Source organism: Gallus gallus, chromosome 10 (assembly GCF_016699485.2).
Source record: "Gallus gallus isolate bGalGal1 chromosome 10, bGalGal1.mat.broiler.GRCg7b, whole genome shotgun sequence".
NCBI classification, from domain to species: Eukaryota; Metazoa; Chordata; class Aves; order Galliformes; family Phasianidae; genus Gallus; species Gallus gallus.
Genome location: NC_052541.1, coordinates 1,311,003 through 1,325,362, shown reverse-complemented (window position 1 = coordinate 1,325,362; position 14,360 = coordinate 1,311,003). Strand labels below are relative to the sequence as shown.

The 14,360-nt window shown below is 49.2% G+C and overlaps 1 protein-coding gene across 31 annotated transcripts in view; it reads right to left on the bottom strand.

Annotated features, from left to right (window-relative positions):
• The window catches only part of CSNK1G1 (casein kinase 1 gamma 1), an 87,675-nt gene that overhangs the window by 5,647 nt on the left and 67,668 nt on the right, over window positions 1-14,360 (bottom strand). For all 31 annotated transcript variants that reach the window (NM_001005800.1, XM_046898984.1, XM_046898979.1 and 28 more), the window contains 7 exon segments: window positions 955-1,061; window positions 1,339-1,446; window positions 5,529-5,633; window positions 7,113-7,261; window positions 9,217-9,301; window positions 11,366-11,451; window positions 13,015-13,249. In NM_001005800.1, coding sequence (NP_001005800.1) covers window positions 955-1,061; window positions 1,339-1,446; window positions 5,529-5,633; window positions 7,113-7,261; window positions 9,217-9,301; window positions 11,366-11,451; window positions 13,015-13,249 — 875 coding nt within the window.

The following is a 14,360-nucleotide window of genomic DNA, read 5'->3' as shown; positions in this document are numbered from 1 at the left end:
CCAAAGATCTTCAGCACAACAGTGACAAGGTGGAACAGAAGGCTCCAGCCTGATTGGCCCCTTCAGGGCCATTTCCATCCTTTCTTACACCTCCCCGTTCTCCTTCTTACCCTTCCACGAATCATTCCTAGCAGAGGGCTGAGCCAAACCACACCAGAGTCACCAGGTCTGCCCACAGCCAGGCACTGAGTCTGGGGGCAGCTCCTGGCCCACTTCCCCCTTGTATGAGGAAGTCGGGATTACCTGCTGGGGTCCTGCTCTAGTTCAGGGGCAGCAAGAAGGTCCCGTGCTGAGGATCATGCAAAAGGTGACATGATGGTGCCAGATGCAGCACGTGTGCAATGGAGGCCAAAATGGTCAAAGCAGCAACTATGCATGTCGCTTCTCACTCTTTGCCATAAGCTATAGAGGAGAGGTCCGCTCAAAGCGAGCACACGGTTCCCCATGAGCAGAAGGGCTGTTACTGGTTTCTCTCTCAGCTTCCATTGACCTGGACCGAGAGAATTCAAAGAGAAAACCCCAAGTCCCGGAAAGGATTACTGTCATACCACTGTGGATACCTGGCATTACTTACTGCAGCCACAGATGAAGTGTTAACTCAGACCAACAATTTCTTCACCGAGTTGTGCTCAAGCTACTCCTACACTCTCAGCGTGAGCGTACAGAGTGTTCTCCTTTCGGAGATTCCTGCAATCTATTCACGTTACTTTGGTACTTGTGCTACCATCTATTTTGCAACACATGCTCTGAGTAAGAGTTACGTTCTCCAGCCACAACAAGTGTAAAAAGCAGCAGCAGCACTGAAGGCACCATGCACAAAAGCAGCAGTATGCAGGAAAAGAGCATGGGACACGAGCATCGAGTACTTCCCCATGGGTAGATACCCCCACTCGTTTCACAGGAGGAGGATTAATGACCACACCAGAGGAAAGCCTGTTTGTAAAGCCAACGTACTTAGCTTCCTCCACCACTTCCACCTCTGCCTGTGCTGTGATAGGTGCGTTGGAGTGTGCCCCCGTCGGGTCGTCCACGTTCAGCTCTCCGTTGGTCGAGCTAACCACCTAAAACACAAGACACGTTCCCCATTAACAAAGCTCCCCCCACAGCACGGTTCCACGTGATGCATCTCCACCCATCTCAACAAGGCATACTGGAGGAATGGGAAGCCTGTGAAATAATTTCTGCCTGTTCCTGTCTCCTGTGGGGTTCCTGGGAAGCCTTCACATCACGTTTCCTGCTTACAGCAGCCACCTGGCTTTTCCCAAGCATTTGGCCTCATAGTGGCAGGTATAACTGCAATTCAGTGACACACAGATTCTGACGTGGAGGGGTGGGTACCTGCACTGATCCTCCGTGCCGATCTGCAGCCAGATGAGATGTCAGGTACGAGGTATTGGTCTGCCGGCTGGGCTGGATCTCCCACTCTCCTCGGCGATCAGATGATGCCTGTTTGAAGTCCAAAAACAGGAGAGAAGGAGAAGAGAGGGCAAAAGGTGAATGAGGCGAAGAAATGAGAGGGTGGCTGTTAGTCAGTTAGTCTGTTTTGTTTCTCTGTATGTTTTTCTTGCAAAACATCAAGGCATTTAGACATTCAGCTAGCCTACAGTTTAACTTTACCAAGTATTGACCATACATTCCTTCAACTTTACTCGCTGCAGGAGTAAACAAGAAAGCTCACATCTATCCAGGAAGTTATTTCTACGCACAGCTTTGCCTACATGTGTTTCAGCACAGCAGCAACCATGCTGGCAGTGTGTTTCACCCTGTCTGCCAGGTCCCAAACCAGAGTCCTGGACATGGCAGCAAGTTTGGTTACCCAAGCCTGACCTCCCTAAAATACTCATTTTTTAACTCAAAAGTGCAATAAACAAGAAACTCCCACTGACTGTGTAAGTACATCCCCAGTAGATGCAAACTGTATACAAGGAAATCATTAGAATTTGATTGGTTTTATTGGAAGGACTACTTTGTACTTGCACGTGAGGCTGCTTACAGGTCATCCAGCACTGATGACAACACACCCAGCGTTCACCTGAGGGCAAGGAGCACCTCTGTGCAGCCAAACCCAACTATCAGCCAAATGAACTTATTGCCAAGGCTGGGAAGCACAGGACAGGCAGGCAGATGTGTGTCAGATCTCACGCCAACGGCACAGAATGGAGTCCTGTGTGATGTTACTGAGGGCATGGCCGTGTTGCTGGATGCAGTGATTCCCTGCAGCCACGTGGATGAGCCTGAGCTCTGGTCAGAGCCAGAGAGGAGCCACTGTGCTGCTGTGTGGCCAGGAAAAGAGGGAGGGACTGCCAGCAATTCCACACAGAATGACTCCAGAAACCTTCCTGTGCACTTGTACAACGCTAACAGGTCACCAAACTGGAAGGAGAGCGTTTGCAAAAGGAAGCAGAACAGAAGAGCAGTCTGCTTGCATGCCATAAAACAAGCACTATCACTTCCTCCGTGAGTGACCTCCGGGTCTGTCCCTGAGTGACCCCCACAGTGCAGCTCCTCCTGAGCCGCCAACAAACCCCCTTCATAGGGAGCGTTTCCCTGGAGGTGCCTTCATGCAGGCCTGTAAATCTTCTTGTTAAATGTTTGTTCCATCGGCCCGAGACACTGCTTATCCTTTTGTACTTGGTAACATTCAAAGGAGTTACTGGAGATGCGCTTCCCTTGAAATTCTTCTTCAGTTGCTGCAGGTCACAAGGTTAAGAACAACTGGAGAATTTAAATGGAGTTTTAGAAGTTGGTGAAGGACATATCTTGAGTGCTGCTTTCTACAAAACGCTGTACTGCCAGTTTTCTTGGCCAGGTCAGCTGATGAGGCTGCACGTGTATCAACACAGAGAGCACGGCCTGGGAGCCTGGAGGCACTCTGCAGGAAAGGCGTGAGAAGACAAAAGAACCCGATTTTTGTCTTTTGGTTCTACACCCAAGTACCTGATAAAACATCTCTGGTGTGGGAGAGAGAAGGAGGTATCCATACCTTCCATAGCAGCTTGGTGCTGGAAAGGGGTGATCACACTGAAAAGGTCCAACCGAGGACCTGAGCCATAACTGGTGCTACTAAGTGAAGGCGAAGGATCTTAGTAATTGGAGGCTCTGTGCTGAGAGGCACTGAGACACCCGTCTGCCACGCAGATAGGCTCTCTAGAGAGGTTTGCTGCCTGCTGTGTACGCGCATCTGGGACATCAGGAAGAGGATGCTGGATAGGATAAAGCTGGAGGACTACTATTCCCTCCTGGTCTTTCAAGCTGGGTCACACGAGGTTGCGACCAGGAAAGGAAAAAAATGTCAAAAAAAGTCTTTATGTCCCTTGGGAAGATGCTGAAGGGATGGGGAGTGCAGGTGGTGCTCTCCTCAGTCCTCCTGGTTGGAGACTGAGGACTGGGCAGGAAGAGAACAGACCAGCTGGATGACCGGCTGCATGGGTGGTGTCACACTCAGGTCTTTGGCTTCTATGATCTACGACACACCTTCAATAAACCACGGGATGGGACACGGCTGACCAGGAGGGGCAGCAAGCTGGCCGGGCACTCTGAGAGGGCTTTAAACAGAAGATGCTGGGGGAAAGGGATGTAGTGCTGAGGAACAGAGAAGAGCCAGGGAATGCTGTCAGCTCAGATTTGTCCCCGAGGTTTGTGGGAAGGCTCCTCTAGGAAGGCAGTGTGTCTGAAAGCCCAGCTGAAGTGCCTCTATACCAACGCAAGCAGTGTGGGGAATAAGCGGGAGGAGTTGGAGACCGTGGTGCACTTGGAAAACTTGGATCTTATTGCCCTCACAGAAATACAGTGGGATGATTTGCATAACTGGAATACCATGATGAAGGGCTATGAGCTTTTTAGAAGGGGCAGGCAAGGTAGGAGGGGTGGGGGAGATGGCCTCTGTGTTAAGAAGTGGATGGACTGCGAGGAGCTGCCTCTGAGGAACAGCCAGGAGCAGGAGGAGGGCTGGGGGGTTAAGGCTGGGGGTGGGACCAGGCTGTGCATGCCCCATCCATGAGGTGTTTAAGGCCAGGGTGGACGGCACCCTGGGCAATCAGATCTAGTACTCGATCTAGCGGCTGGCAGCCTTGCCTGCAGCAGGGGGGCTGGAACTACATGATCCTTGAGGTCCCTACCAACCCAAGCCATTCTGTGATCGACTCTATTCAATAACTGAACATCCTAAATAACGTTTAGGAGAAAAAGAAGACAAAAATGCCCTGCAATTGCGCCAGGGGGATTGAGGTTGGATGCTAGGAGAGAGTGGTCAGGCACTTGGAATGGGCTGCCTAGGTGGTGTCACTGTCCCTGGAGGTGTTCAAAAACGTTAGATGTTGTACAGGGGGATATGGTTTAGTGGGATATATTGGTGGTTGGTGGACGATTGGACCGGATGATCTTAGAGGTCCTTTCCAATCTTGGTGATTCTATGATTAAGACTGAAAGGCTTAGAAGAACAAAGACTGAATGCTGTCCAAATAGTATTTTGGGAATAAGACAGCTGTCTTTGTGCTATGTACTAAAATTTGTGAACTAATATGCTTGAAAATGAAGCCAGGCGTCATTGTCCATCAAAGAGAACAAGATGCCTTGATTGTACATAGCATGAAGATCTGTTGTCAAAGAAGACAACTACAAACTGCCACCCAAAAGGGAGTTAATGCATTAATCAGGCAACATATTAAAGCAGATTATTTTACTGTCAACCCAGTCCACACTAATAAGCATGCATAAATACAGTACCGCACACATGCTTCAAACAATGCAGCCTCCTACAAGCAACACTTCTAATAAGGAATAGTCATCCTGATTGTAGCTGAAGGCTTTAGATGTAGTCTATATTAGGTGTTCTATCATTCCAAGCACAGCTGCATGGAATAAGGAGAGTTGAGCCCAGACAGGTTATTACATCTCACACTCAATTCTGTGCCCACAAAGCCCAGCTCACGTGAGCTGTGTGGGTGCAGGAATCGCAGACACAGAGCCAGAACAGCACGCAGCAGTTAGAGGAGCAGAACGAGCCTAGAACCACTCACTGGGAAGTAAGAGCACCAACAGCTCCAGCTAGGAACCGACAGCTGGAGATCTACTCAACTTCCGAGCACCTCCGCTAATACAGAAAATCCAGACTCTCAACACCAATATTACCACTAGAAAGAAGAAATGGGGAAATTCATAAACTTGCAGCTTATCTGGACCACAGTGCCCAGCCTCCCCAAAGGACCCTGTGCTGGCAGTCCTTTCTGCTGTGCAACACTGGTGCCACGGACAGGGCATCCTGAGGTGGATGCTGTGCATGTCCACGGGACACACACATCTTACTCCACTCCATTTGTTCACAGTCTGGAGGAATTCCACCACTCTTTCAGCCATTTGTTGCTTCGAGAAAGGTTTGCTCAGACCAAAGTCTTCCTAAATTAAGCAAGAAATGTGCTTGCCACAAAGGCAAGAATCAGCCCCAGCTACCCCTACTGGCACAGGGTTTCTGTTCTCCAGACCAAGGGGAATTCAGAAGGATGCCAAGCGAGGCAGCGCTGCCAACACACCTGATTGCGCAGGGCCTGCTGTGATGGTCGGTCCCGATGGACGTGGCTGTCTCTTGTTATTGCAGACGTCCCGGAATCTACGTGAACAGATCCCACTGGAGTAGGCTGGAAAACAAAGTGTTTGTTAGGACACTTGTCAGGTTGGCTGCTATCATGCTCGAACAGCGCAAGAAGACATCAAAAGGTTGCCCAAAGGTACTGGCAGCAACCAAGGATAATTACAGCAAGGGCTATGGGATCTGTGTCATCTGACTGCTTGCTAGGTACCAGCATCAAACACCTTGTAGAAAAGTGAACTAAAAAGATACATCTGAATCTCTGCCAGTGTCAGATTGCACCGCACTTGTCGCAAATAAGATTACTGCAACTGCAAAATATACAGGCTTGTTTTCCTCAGCTCATTGTCTTGTTGCTTTTAGAAACCACGCTTGCATAGAAACAGGACGTGTTAAAATTAAAGCTTCATCTGCTCTATTCTCACCAAAGTCACAATCCTTGGCTCACAACATCAAAATCTCCATAGCAACCACTGCAGTTGTCAGCAATAGCAAGCTTGTCTTACAAGGTGCTTTTTATCAATTGCCTTTGTAATTAAACAAAAATGAGAGAAAAATCATGATTCACAAAGGGAATGATTTCTTACTAAAATGAACTGCTCTGCACACAGAAAACACTGGTAATGCTAAATATAGTTGGATGGGAAGTCACTGGCAGCGGTACCAGGTTCAGCACTGAAGGCATTTGATCCGGCACCGGTGACAATTAATTTACAGCTGCCTTTGCCACTGGTGGTGCACAGTGACTGGCTGTTAGCAAGAAGGCTATCAGCGGAACGACACAAAGCGATGGGCTGCAGCGCAGGCACAGATCAGATGGGCAGCCAACGGAAGAGCTGTAGATGTTTTATCAGATTTCCCAGTGACATATCTTTTAGCCAAGGTCTTCCTGAATACAAACTGCTTTTGACAATAGGAGTGATGGATTGAGATCACAGTTATGTTCCATCTGGTGCTAAGTGGAGCTTGGATACTCCCACATTGCCCTGCCATATTTAGAGCTGGCTCAGCCTCTGGAGCAGGGTAAGCCTGGGGATCTTTAGAGATCACAATGGGTTTGCCTTTTATTGTTTTCTGAGCACCTGTCAGAGCCCTGCCCACATCTCCTGTACTTCTCTGTGACAGCTCAACTGCTATGCTGGGTGCTGAGGAAGCAAATATGCGCTCCAGCTGTAAGATGGATACCTTCAGATCCTGATTACCAAAGGTCTTAAATCATGTGCTAGGATAGAGGAAATTAAGTCTAGTCCTGCTCCTGGCTGCAAAGGAGAAAGTCAGCACTGAACATGCCACACCAGGGCAAACCCAAAGAGGTGGCAGGGGGCCAACTTAGGGTAACTCGTGGCACCACGAGAACCCCCCTAACACAGCACCAGGACTTCTCACTGCACTGAGCCTGTGCTCGCTGGCTGCAGAAAAGAAGGAAGCAGTTTGATCCCGACTCACTGGCACTAACTGGCACCAGTGGAACAAACCGAGAGCCAGGTGGGGAAGCAGCAAGGCCCTGCATTCTGCAGGAGGGACTTACGATTGGCCTGCCGACCCAGTCATAGGCGTAGTCAAAGGTGTAGCCTTTCTTCTCAAACAGCTCCGTGAAGATGGTTCGTAAGTAGTCATAGTCAGGTCTCTCGAAGAAATCTAACCGCCGAACGTAACGGAGGTATGTGGCCATCTCCTCTGTTGGAGAAGGGGAAAAGAGAAGCAGTGTCAGCTCTGCCCACACACTGCTCCATCATTTACAAGCCTCTCAGCACACGGCACGCGATACACACACACTGGAAAGGTGCTTTTCAATTAACTCCAACACGGCCTTTCCATGGCACAAAGCACAGCAGTGCTCCAAGCTGGACCAGGGGCAGATCCCAGAACTGCCCAGGCTCTGCCACGTTCAGCCAGGCAGATCGATGGGAGCTGAGGATAGCCAGCAGGCCGTCACCCCCCATGACCTACCCAGCCTCCTGCTGCTTGATGAACCTCACTCAGATCTCTAGAGCCCTCTGGCCCTGCCCAAAGCCTAATAATAGCTTGCTTTCATTCTGAATCTTCTGAATGAGCTGCTATAAAGCAAGGCCTGTGTTGCTGCACTGAGCACCATGCAGAGAGAACTGTCTGGGCTGCTGCTGCTAACTTTGGCTTTCCTTTAAAAATTACTGGTTTAGCAGCAGCCCACAATGCAAATCGATTCAAATGCTTCTCTAACAATGCTGGAGTCCCACAGCTGCTGCAGAGGGATGCTGCTCTACCTCCAGCAAGGTTCCACAGCAAGTTTCACTCTATACCTTTGTAGAAAAACAAAGACTAAAACACACTCTGCAACACAGGACAATTCTCTGAGCCTGCCTACAGGATGCTCACACATATGTCAGCTCATAGACATTTAAAATAGACACAGTGATTTCTATACCAGGACAGGACTGCTGTTCTGAGCAGAGCTCGACAGGAGGAATGAGTCTGGGTGCTGCAGGAATAACGATATACCAGCTCAGTTTTTGCCTTTAGCTGACAAAAATAAAACCAGCTCTGCTTGGTGATGGTTAGCTACGCCTATGGTTGGCAGTTTGTCTGTCACACTAAGGCAAAAGGAGTAGAAAGTCATTTCCTCCTCCTGCTGTTATCTTTGAAAGATGGAGGATCAACAGGTTTCAGGCAAGCATGGGAAAGAAGTTGTCTCATCTCCCTTCAGCCCAGACCTGCACGTGTGACAGAGCTCTGAGGAAAGAGTGCTGGGAAGGGAAGAAAAAGAGCAAAAATGACAACAGCCAACCTGATGCCTTTCTGCCTGGAACCAGGTGATTTGGGATGGAAACGTGTCTGGGAAATAAGCATGACTAGAGCGAACAACAACTCCTTCTAGACTTGCTGCTCCTTGTGCTCGTAAAGAGCCATGGACATGGATTAGTGGGCATGGTGAGATGGGTTGATGGTTGGACTAGATGATCTTAGAGGTCTTTTCCAACCTTAATGATTCTGTGAATCTATGAGAATGGCTCCAACAGGAACAGGGCTGACTGTGAGGACCTGGGTGCTCTCCCTGTTATTGAGTTTCTCACCTTGTAGACAAATACTGAAACCACTGCATGGAGGCTACACCGTACCCCGGGAGGACTTACACTCCATACTCTGCTCTCCCAGCCCTGCGATGAAGTTCTGCTAACCAGAGAAAAGCTGCCAAGCTTTGCTGGAAGCACACCCTTAATAAAGCTCTCCTTAAAGCCGTTGTTAGAAGGTGGAATTCAATGACATCACCCCGTCTTCTAAGCTGGCCACCAAAAATTTTAGCACCCGTAAATCTTTTCATTTGGAAATGAATCAACTGAGTAGAGCCAACACAGTCAGTTGAGAGAGGAAAAACAACCAGGTCCTCTGCTGGAAGGAAGAAAAGCAGGGACGTGGGGCACTCGGGCACTGCCCAGCTTGCACAGTGGGAAGAGTTATGCTTGTACCAAGCCACAGTCACAAGCTCTCAGTACTGCTAATTCCTAGCAGCAACCCCAGTTGTTCTCCTGCTTGAGGAACAATGTAAACACGTGTACATTACTGAAATACTCTCTGCCAGGGCTGCTCAGAACTATCATATTGAACAAGGTACGTCTGTCTCCAACTGCATTCCAGTGATCCCATCAGCTCTTTACCTGGAAAGTTCTCACAGAGAACTTCAACCGGAGTGTTTCTCTTCGTGTCCCCGATCTTCTGATACCTCTCTTTTAAGGTGTCAGCCTGTAGCACACAAAGACAAAACAGTTGTGGGGAAAGAGTTCAACTGTGCGAGGAACAACATACTGTATGGGAAGACGAGGTTTTAATACTGATTCTGGGTGGTAGCAGGTGATGTTACTTGCAGCTGAACTGCATCCGAGATTACAGTGTATTATCCTGCTGTTATCTTCACTGTGTACTTCACATGCAATCAGCACAGAACATCCAGTAAGGCATTCAGAATGCCTTCAGTACTTGAAAGAAAGCACACTGGTTGTGCTCACGGGGCTCATTTCTTACCAGCCCAGTCCTGGTATAGGGAAGCTTTCCTGGAGCAAAAAAATATAAAGCTGCATATACTTTGATTGCACGTCAGTATCCTGACACTCCAGCAAAGAGCAGTTCTAGGCTGAGTGCCATCTGCAACCATGACAGCTTCATAAGCAACTGTAAAGCAGTTAAACTGTGACAGCAATTTTGACATGTCATGTTTTTACTGTGCATAATAGAATGCCACCACAGAGTCAAGCGACCAGATTATATCAGTCACACCTCTCCCCAATCCTGTGCTACTTCTTTCACCCCCAAAGTGTCTGTCACTTAGCACTGATTAAGCAGCTGGTCATCCAGAAAAATGACATACTTTTCAGTTTGTTTTCCCACCTGAATCACTCCTGAAACAGAGCACTCTGCTCCAGTTGGCACCCTATGAACAGGTTTTGCTGCCTCCATTTCAGAATATGCCAATTAGAGCTGCCAGCAATACAATTAGCATTGTAAGATGTCCTCTTAAGACCTTAAAATTGACAGTAGGGACCAGAAGTGTAGGCTGAGGAAACCTACAAGAGTGAAGATGCCACGTTTTCAAGCTGAAGAGTTTGGGTGCTCTGAAGCTAAAGAAATGCGGGACTTCAAGGAGCACACAACTAATTCTCACTAAGCTCAGCACTGATCCAAGGAAAACTGTGCAGTCTTGTCTAAACCTGGAATTATTTTAGAGTAATGTATAAGATTAATTTAAAGCACGTAAGTTAACTAAAGCAGAAATAAAATATGTAGTAACACATTCATAGGTTTACCATAGGAAGTGCACCTAATGCCAGAGAAGTTCTGAGCCCTTTCAGGACGACTTCTATGCTTGAAAATCCCTTCTGTGCTTTCCGAGTTGCTGCCGACACTTCTGACACGTGTTGGTAAGGCAAAGCTGAGGCTAACTCTGGATAGATGGTGACAAAGCAGCTTAGCAAGTTCTATCATGCCATCGGCCACAGCAGCACTCTGCTGTGAGTGCAGTGAGCCCAGGAGCTCATCTGTTTCTTCACAGCATACCAACAGGCCTAACAGGAGTTACTGTCTTCACTAAAAACCTCCTAAGCTGTTCACCCTCACTCCCTTCACTCAGTGCAGCTCCAGAGGTGAACATGCACAGTCAGGAAGGTGGTGGAGAAGTGAAGATGAAGCAAGCAGCAGCCTTGGAGCCAGCACATGGCATTCTGCTGATGGATGTCAGCTGCGGCTGTTGTAACTCAATTGCTCGCAGCCCTCGGCGCTGTACATGACATTTCATAAACTTACAATCCAGAACTGAGCACTGAGTGTCCAGTGTCCCTGGAGGGAAGCCAAGCTCCATACTTCTGCCAGAAAAAACAGCTTTTCAGGCTAAACTCTCTCTGCAAGTCTAAAACCATCAGACTGCTCCTGTTACAAACACGATCCTAGATGCAGCTGGGGCACTGTGTGCCATAACTGGAATTTCATAAACAACCATTGTGTTCTGGGCAGGTTCACATTACAGCTAAGCTGCTCCAACTGCTCAGCAGCCCCACTGCTGCCCTCCCTGTCCCAGCTGCTCCTTTGTTTGCATCCTCCCTGCAGAGCTGCACCGACTCAGTGATGCTCACACTAACCTGCACTGACAGGTAACGTACTTCTGGCCTGGAATCTTCTCTGCAGGTAAATCTAACACCTTAGTACTCAAATTCACAGACATACAGGACTGCTCTGCCCAGATTTTCCATACGTCCCACTGCCAGATTCACATCTGGGCAGAAACATGAGTGTCAGAGGGCTAAGACTCAAACCTACCTTCAGTCCTTGCCAGGGCAGACTGCCTCGGAGGAAATACATAAACATGTGGCCAAGGGCTTCCAAGTCATCTCGACGACTTTGCTCTGCAACAGAAGAGATGGTAAATTACTGCTGTGGCTGCAGAAATGGATCTGGCCGGCAAGGAAAGGGATTTCAGGCAGAAAGCTATCGCAGGAATGCTGACTTGAATCATAGAATCATTAAGGTTGGAAAAGACCATCTAGTCCAACCGTCCACCTACCACCAGTACTGCCCACTAAACCATGTCCGTCAGTGCCACATCTACATATTTCTTAAGCGTGCAATCTGTAGCTCAGAGCTTGTGCAAAAGAACCTGGAACTCGTTACAAGGAACATAAAACACACGGATCGGCTACCAGACAGGAGCTGGGAGCCAGTGTGCCCAGAACTGTGTGCAAAGGATGTGCTGGATTACTTCCTTTGAGCCCTGCAGGAGCGGGCAGGGGACACTCGCGGCCAGCTGTGGGAACTGCTGTGCACACAGTGCCAGCCATCTCCTGCTGCTCCTGGAGCTCAGTGCATCACAGAGGGTTAAAAATAGCTCCTTTTAGCGCTGCTTTTGCTCGTGAAACGCTTGCTGCTGTTGCCATGCAGATGTTATGATTATAGATGAGGAAAAAAGATATAAAAAGGAGGCCCTGAGCCAAGGGAAAAGCATCCTTTAAAATAATCTACCGAAAGGGAGCCCACGCTGCCAACAAGCCATAGGACACAATGGAGAACAAAGGCAACCTGAGCAGCAGGAGGTTGTCCCGTTGGCACCACTGCTTGCTGGACAAATGGTTCCAGAGCTCCCCAGCAGCGCAGGGCCCCCAGCACGGCTCACCAACAGTCTCTGCCTCCCAGGGGCAGCGATCTGCTCTCCCCCGAGCACCCCCCGTGCAGAACAGGAGCACACGGAGCCTCGAGGCCAGCTGGCCGGTAGGTGGTGGCAGTGCAGTGCCCTGCGGTGCTCCCATCAGCAGAGGCTCTCTTCCTCCATCCCTTCCCCTGTCTCTGCAGAAACAGAAACTGCGCCCGTCTCTTCTCGCTCCCCAAAACGAGAGGCTCTCTGACCTCTCTCTGTGCCACCACCCTACCACTCTTACGAGTTTAAGTGAATATAAACATTTAATAAGGGCTTCTGCCTTTCAGCCACAAAGATGTAATTTTCTAAGAAGGATACAAAGCAGCGAGTGAGGAGACAGAAGATGGGTTTAAAATTAGTTCTATCATTAAGGAAAGCCATTATTCATTTTCTCCAACCAGTTATTAGGTCAGGGAACGGCAAAGTGTAACATCTGAAACTGAAAGGCGCTGGTGTGGGGCTGCGCTATAAAGACCTCCTTGGTCACCACTAAGTGTGGCAATTACTGCCTGCCCACTTGCTTTTATCAGTGCAGGACTGCTACCTTTATTGTTTAGATCCTAACAAAACCATAATTACAAGGCTTCCAGTTCCAACACTTCTAGCTGTCTCAACTGCTCAAAAAAAAAAAAAAAACAACCAACAAACACCCCAAAGCCTCACAGCACCGCCACGCTGAGTGGTTTGCAAAGGTATGAAGGGCACGGGAGCCATAAGCTGAGCTACCACCAGAGCTCTCCAGCACCCAGCACAGCGCGCCCGTGCCGAATGCACAGACCTTTGCCAAGATGCGTGTTGATGGACATGTATCTCGCCGTTCCAGTTAAGCTCTTGTGTTCCCTGTAAGGTATGTGTTTTTTGGTTTCTGGGTCAATGTACTCCTTCGCCAGTCCAAAGTCTATGATGTGAATGACGTGGTCTTTCTTATTGCCTTGCCGGCCGATAAGGAAGTTTTCTGGCTTGACATCTCGGTAGATGAGGTTCTTCGAATGCACGTATTCCATTCGAGAGATCTGCAAAAGGACGAGGCAAACGTTACTCCCAGGCAGCCTGGCTGCTCTCCTGCAAACAGAACAGCCAGGTTTTGCAGCCCACCACAAAGCCTCCTCAGGCTGCCCGCTGCCACCTGCACACGCAGGCACTGCACAAGTGGCACCCACAGAGCAGACTGAGGCACCGGTTACTGCCTGAGCTGGGTGGCATTCTCCATTGCACAGCTGGAAGAGGAGTTTGCCATCCCCACCTTTCTCCCTGTGCTCCCTGACTTCATCTGAAAAGGAACGGGACTCTTTCTTCTGTGTAGCTACCACCAGCACAGCGTTCTTGGAAGGATTCCATGGAGAACTGCAGCAGCCTTTTTGTATTGATTTTAAACACACTAGGCCAGCTACCAGGAGCTCTTTCCTTACCCACAGCCCTCCCTTGTTGCTCTGTGCCTCACCACCTCCCTCCCTCAACCCATATGCTGTCTTAGACATGCCAAATTCTCCCCGGAGGGGGGTTCTGGGCAGGCAGAAGCCTTACGCTCCTCAATGCCGACTAAGAAGAATAATTAATCTCACCAGTCGTCAAGCAGAATTGGTTGGAGTATTTTTCAGCTTTTGACTATCTGTGCTCTGCCACCGAGGAGCAAGCAAAGGGGCAGGTGCCCGGCTCCAAGGGGAGAAGGGCCACCTCGGCTCTCGCAACACACCTCGTTCAGTGCACAGCCTTAATTCTGCTTCAGAAAACGCGTAAATGATGCGTAACGATGTTCGAGCAGGTCTGCAAGCAGCTCTCCTTTGTGTCACTAACTCTGTGTTACCACTCCTCTCCCCTCTCATTTTAAGCAGTGATTTATTTCAACGCGCTGAGAAAACGGATCGCAGGGCTCCCAGCCATTACTGCTCATCATTTCCAGGACGGTGCAGACGCTCCGCACTTCAGCCATTCTTCAGTCACCTCCGTGACACAGCAGCAGGTTTGGAGACAAAAAGGTATGTCGGGAGGCAGCTCAAATGAAACGGCAACCCTTAGAATGGGGACAAAGGGTTTCCTGGCCCCTCGGTGCAGAACAGGTTTTCAAGCAGAGCCTGGCTGGCTCATTTCATACGTCTCTGCCACCGAAGAAGCCCAGTTGTTGCA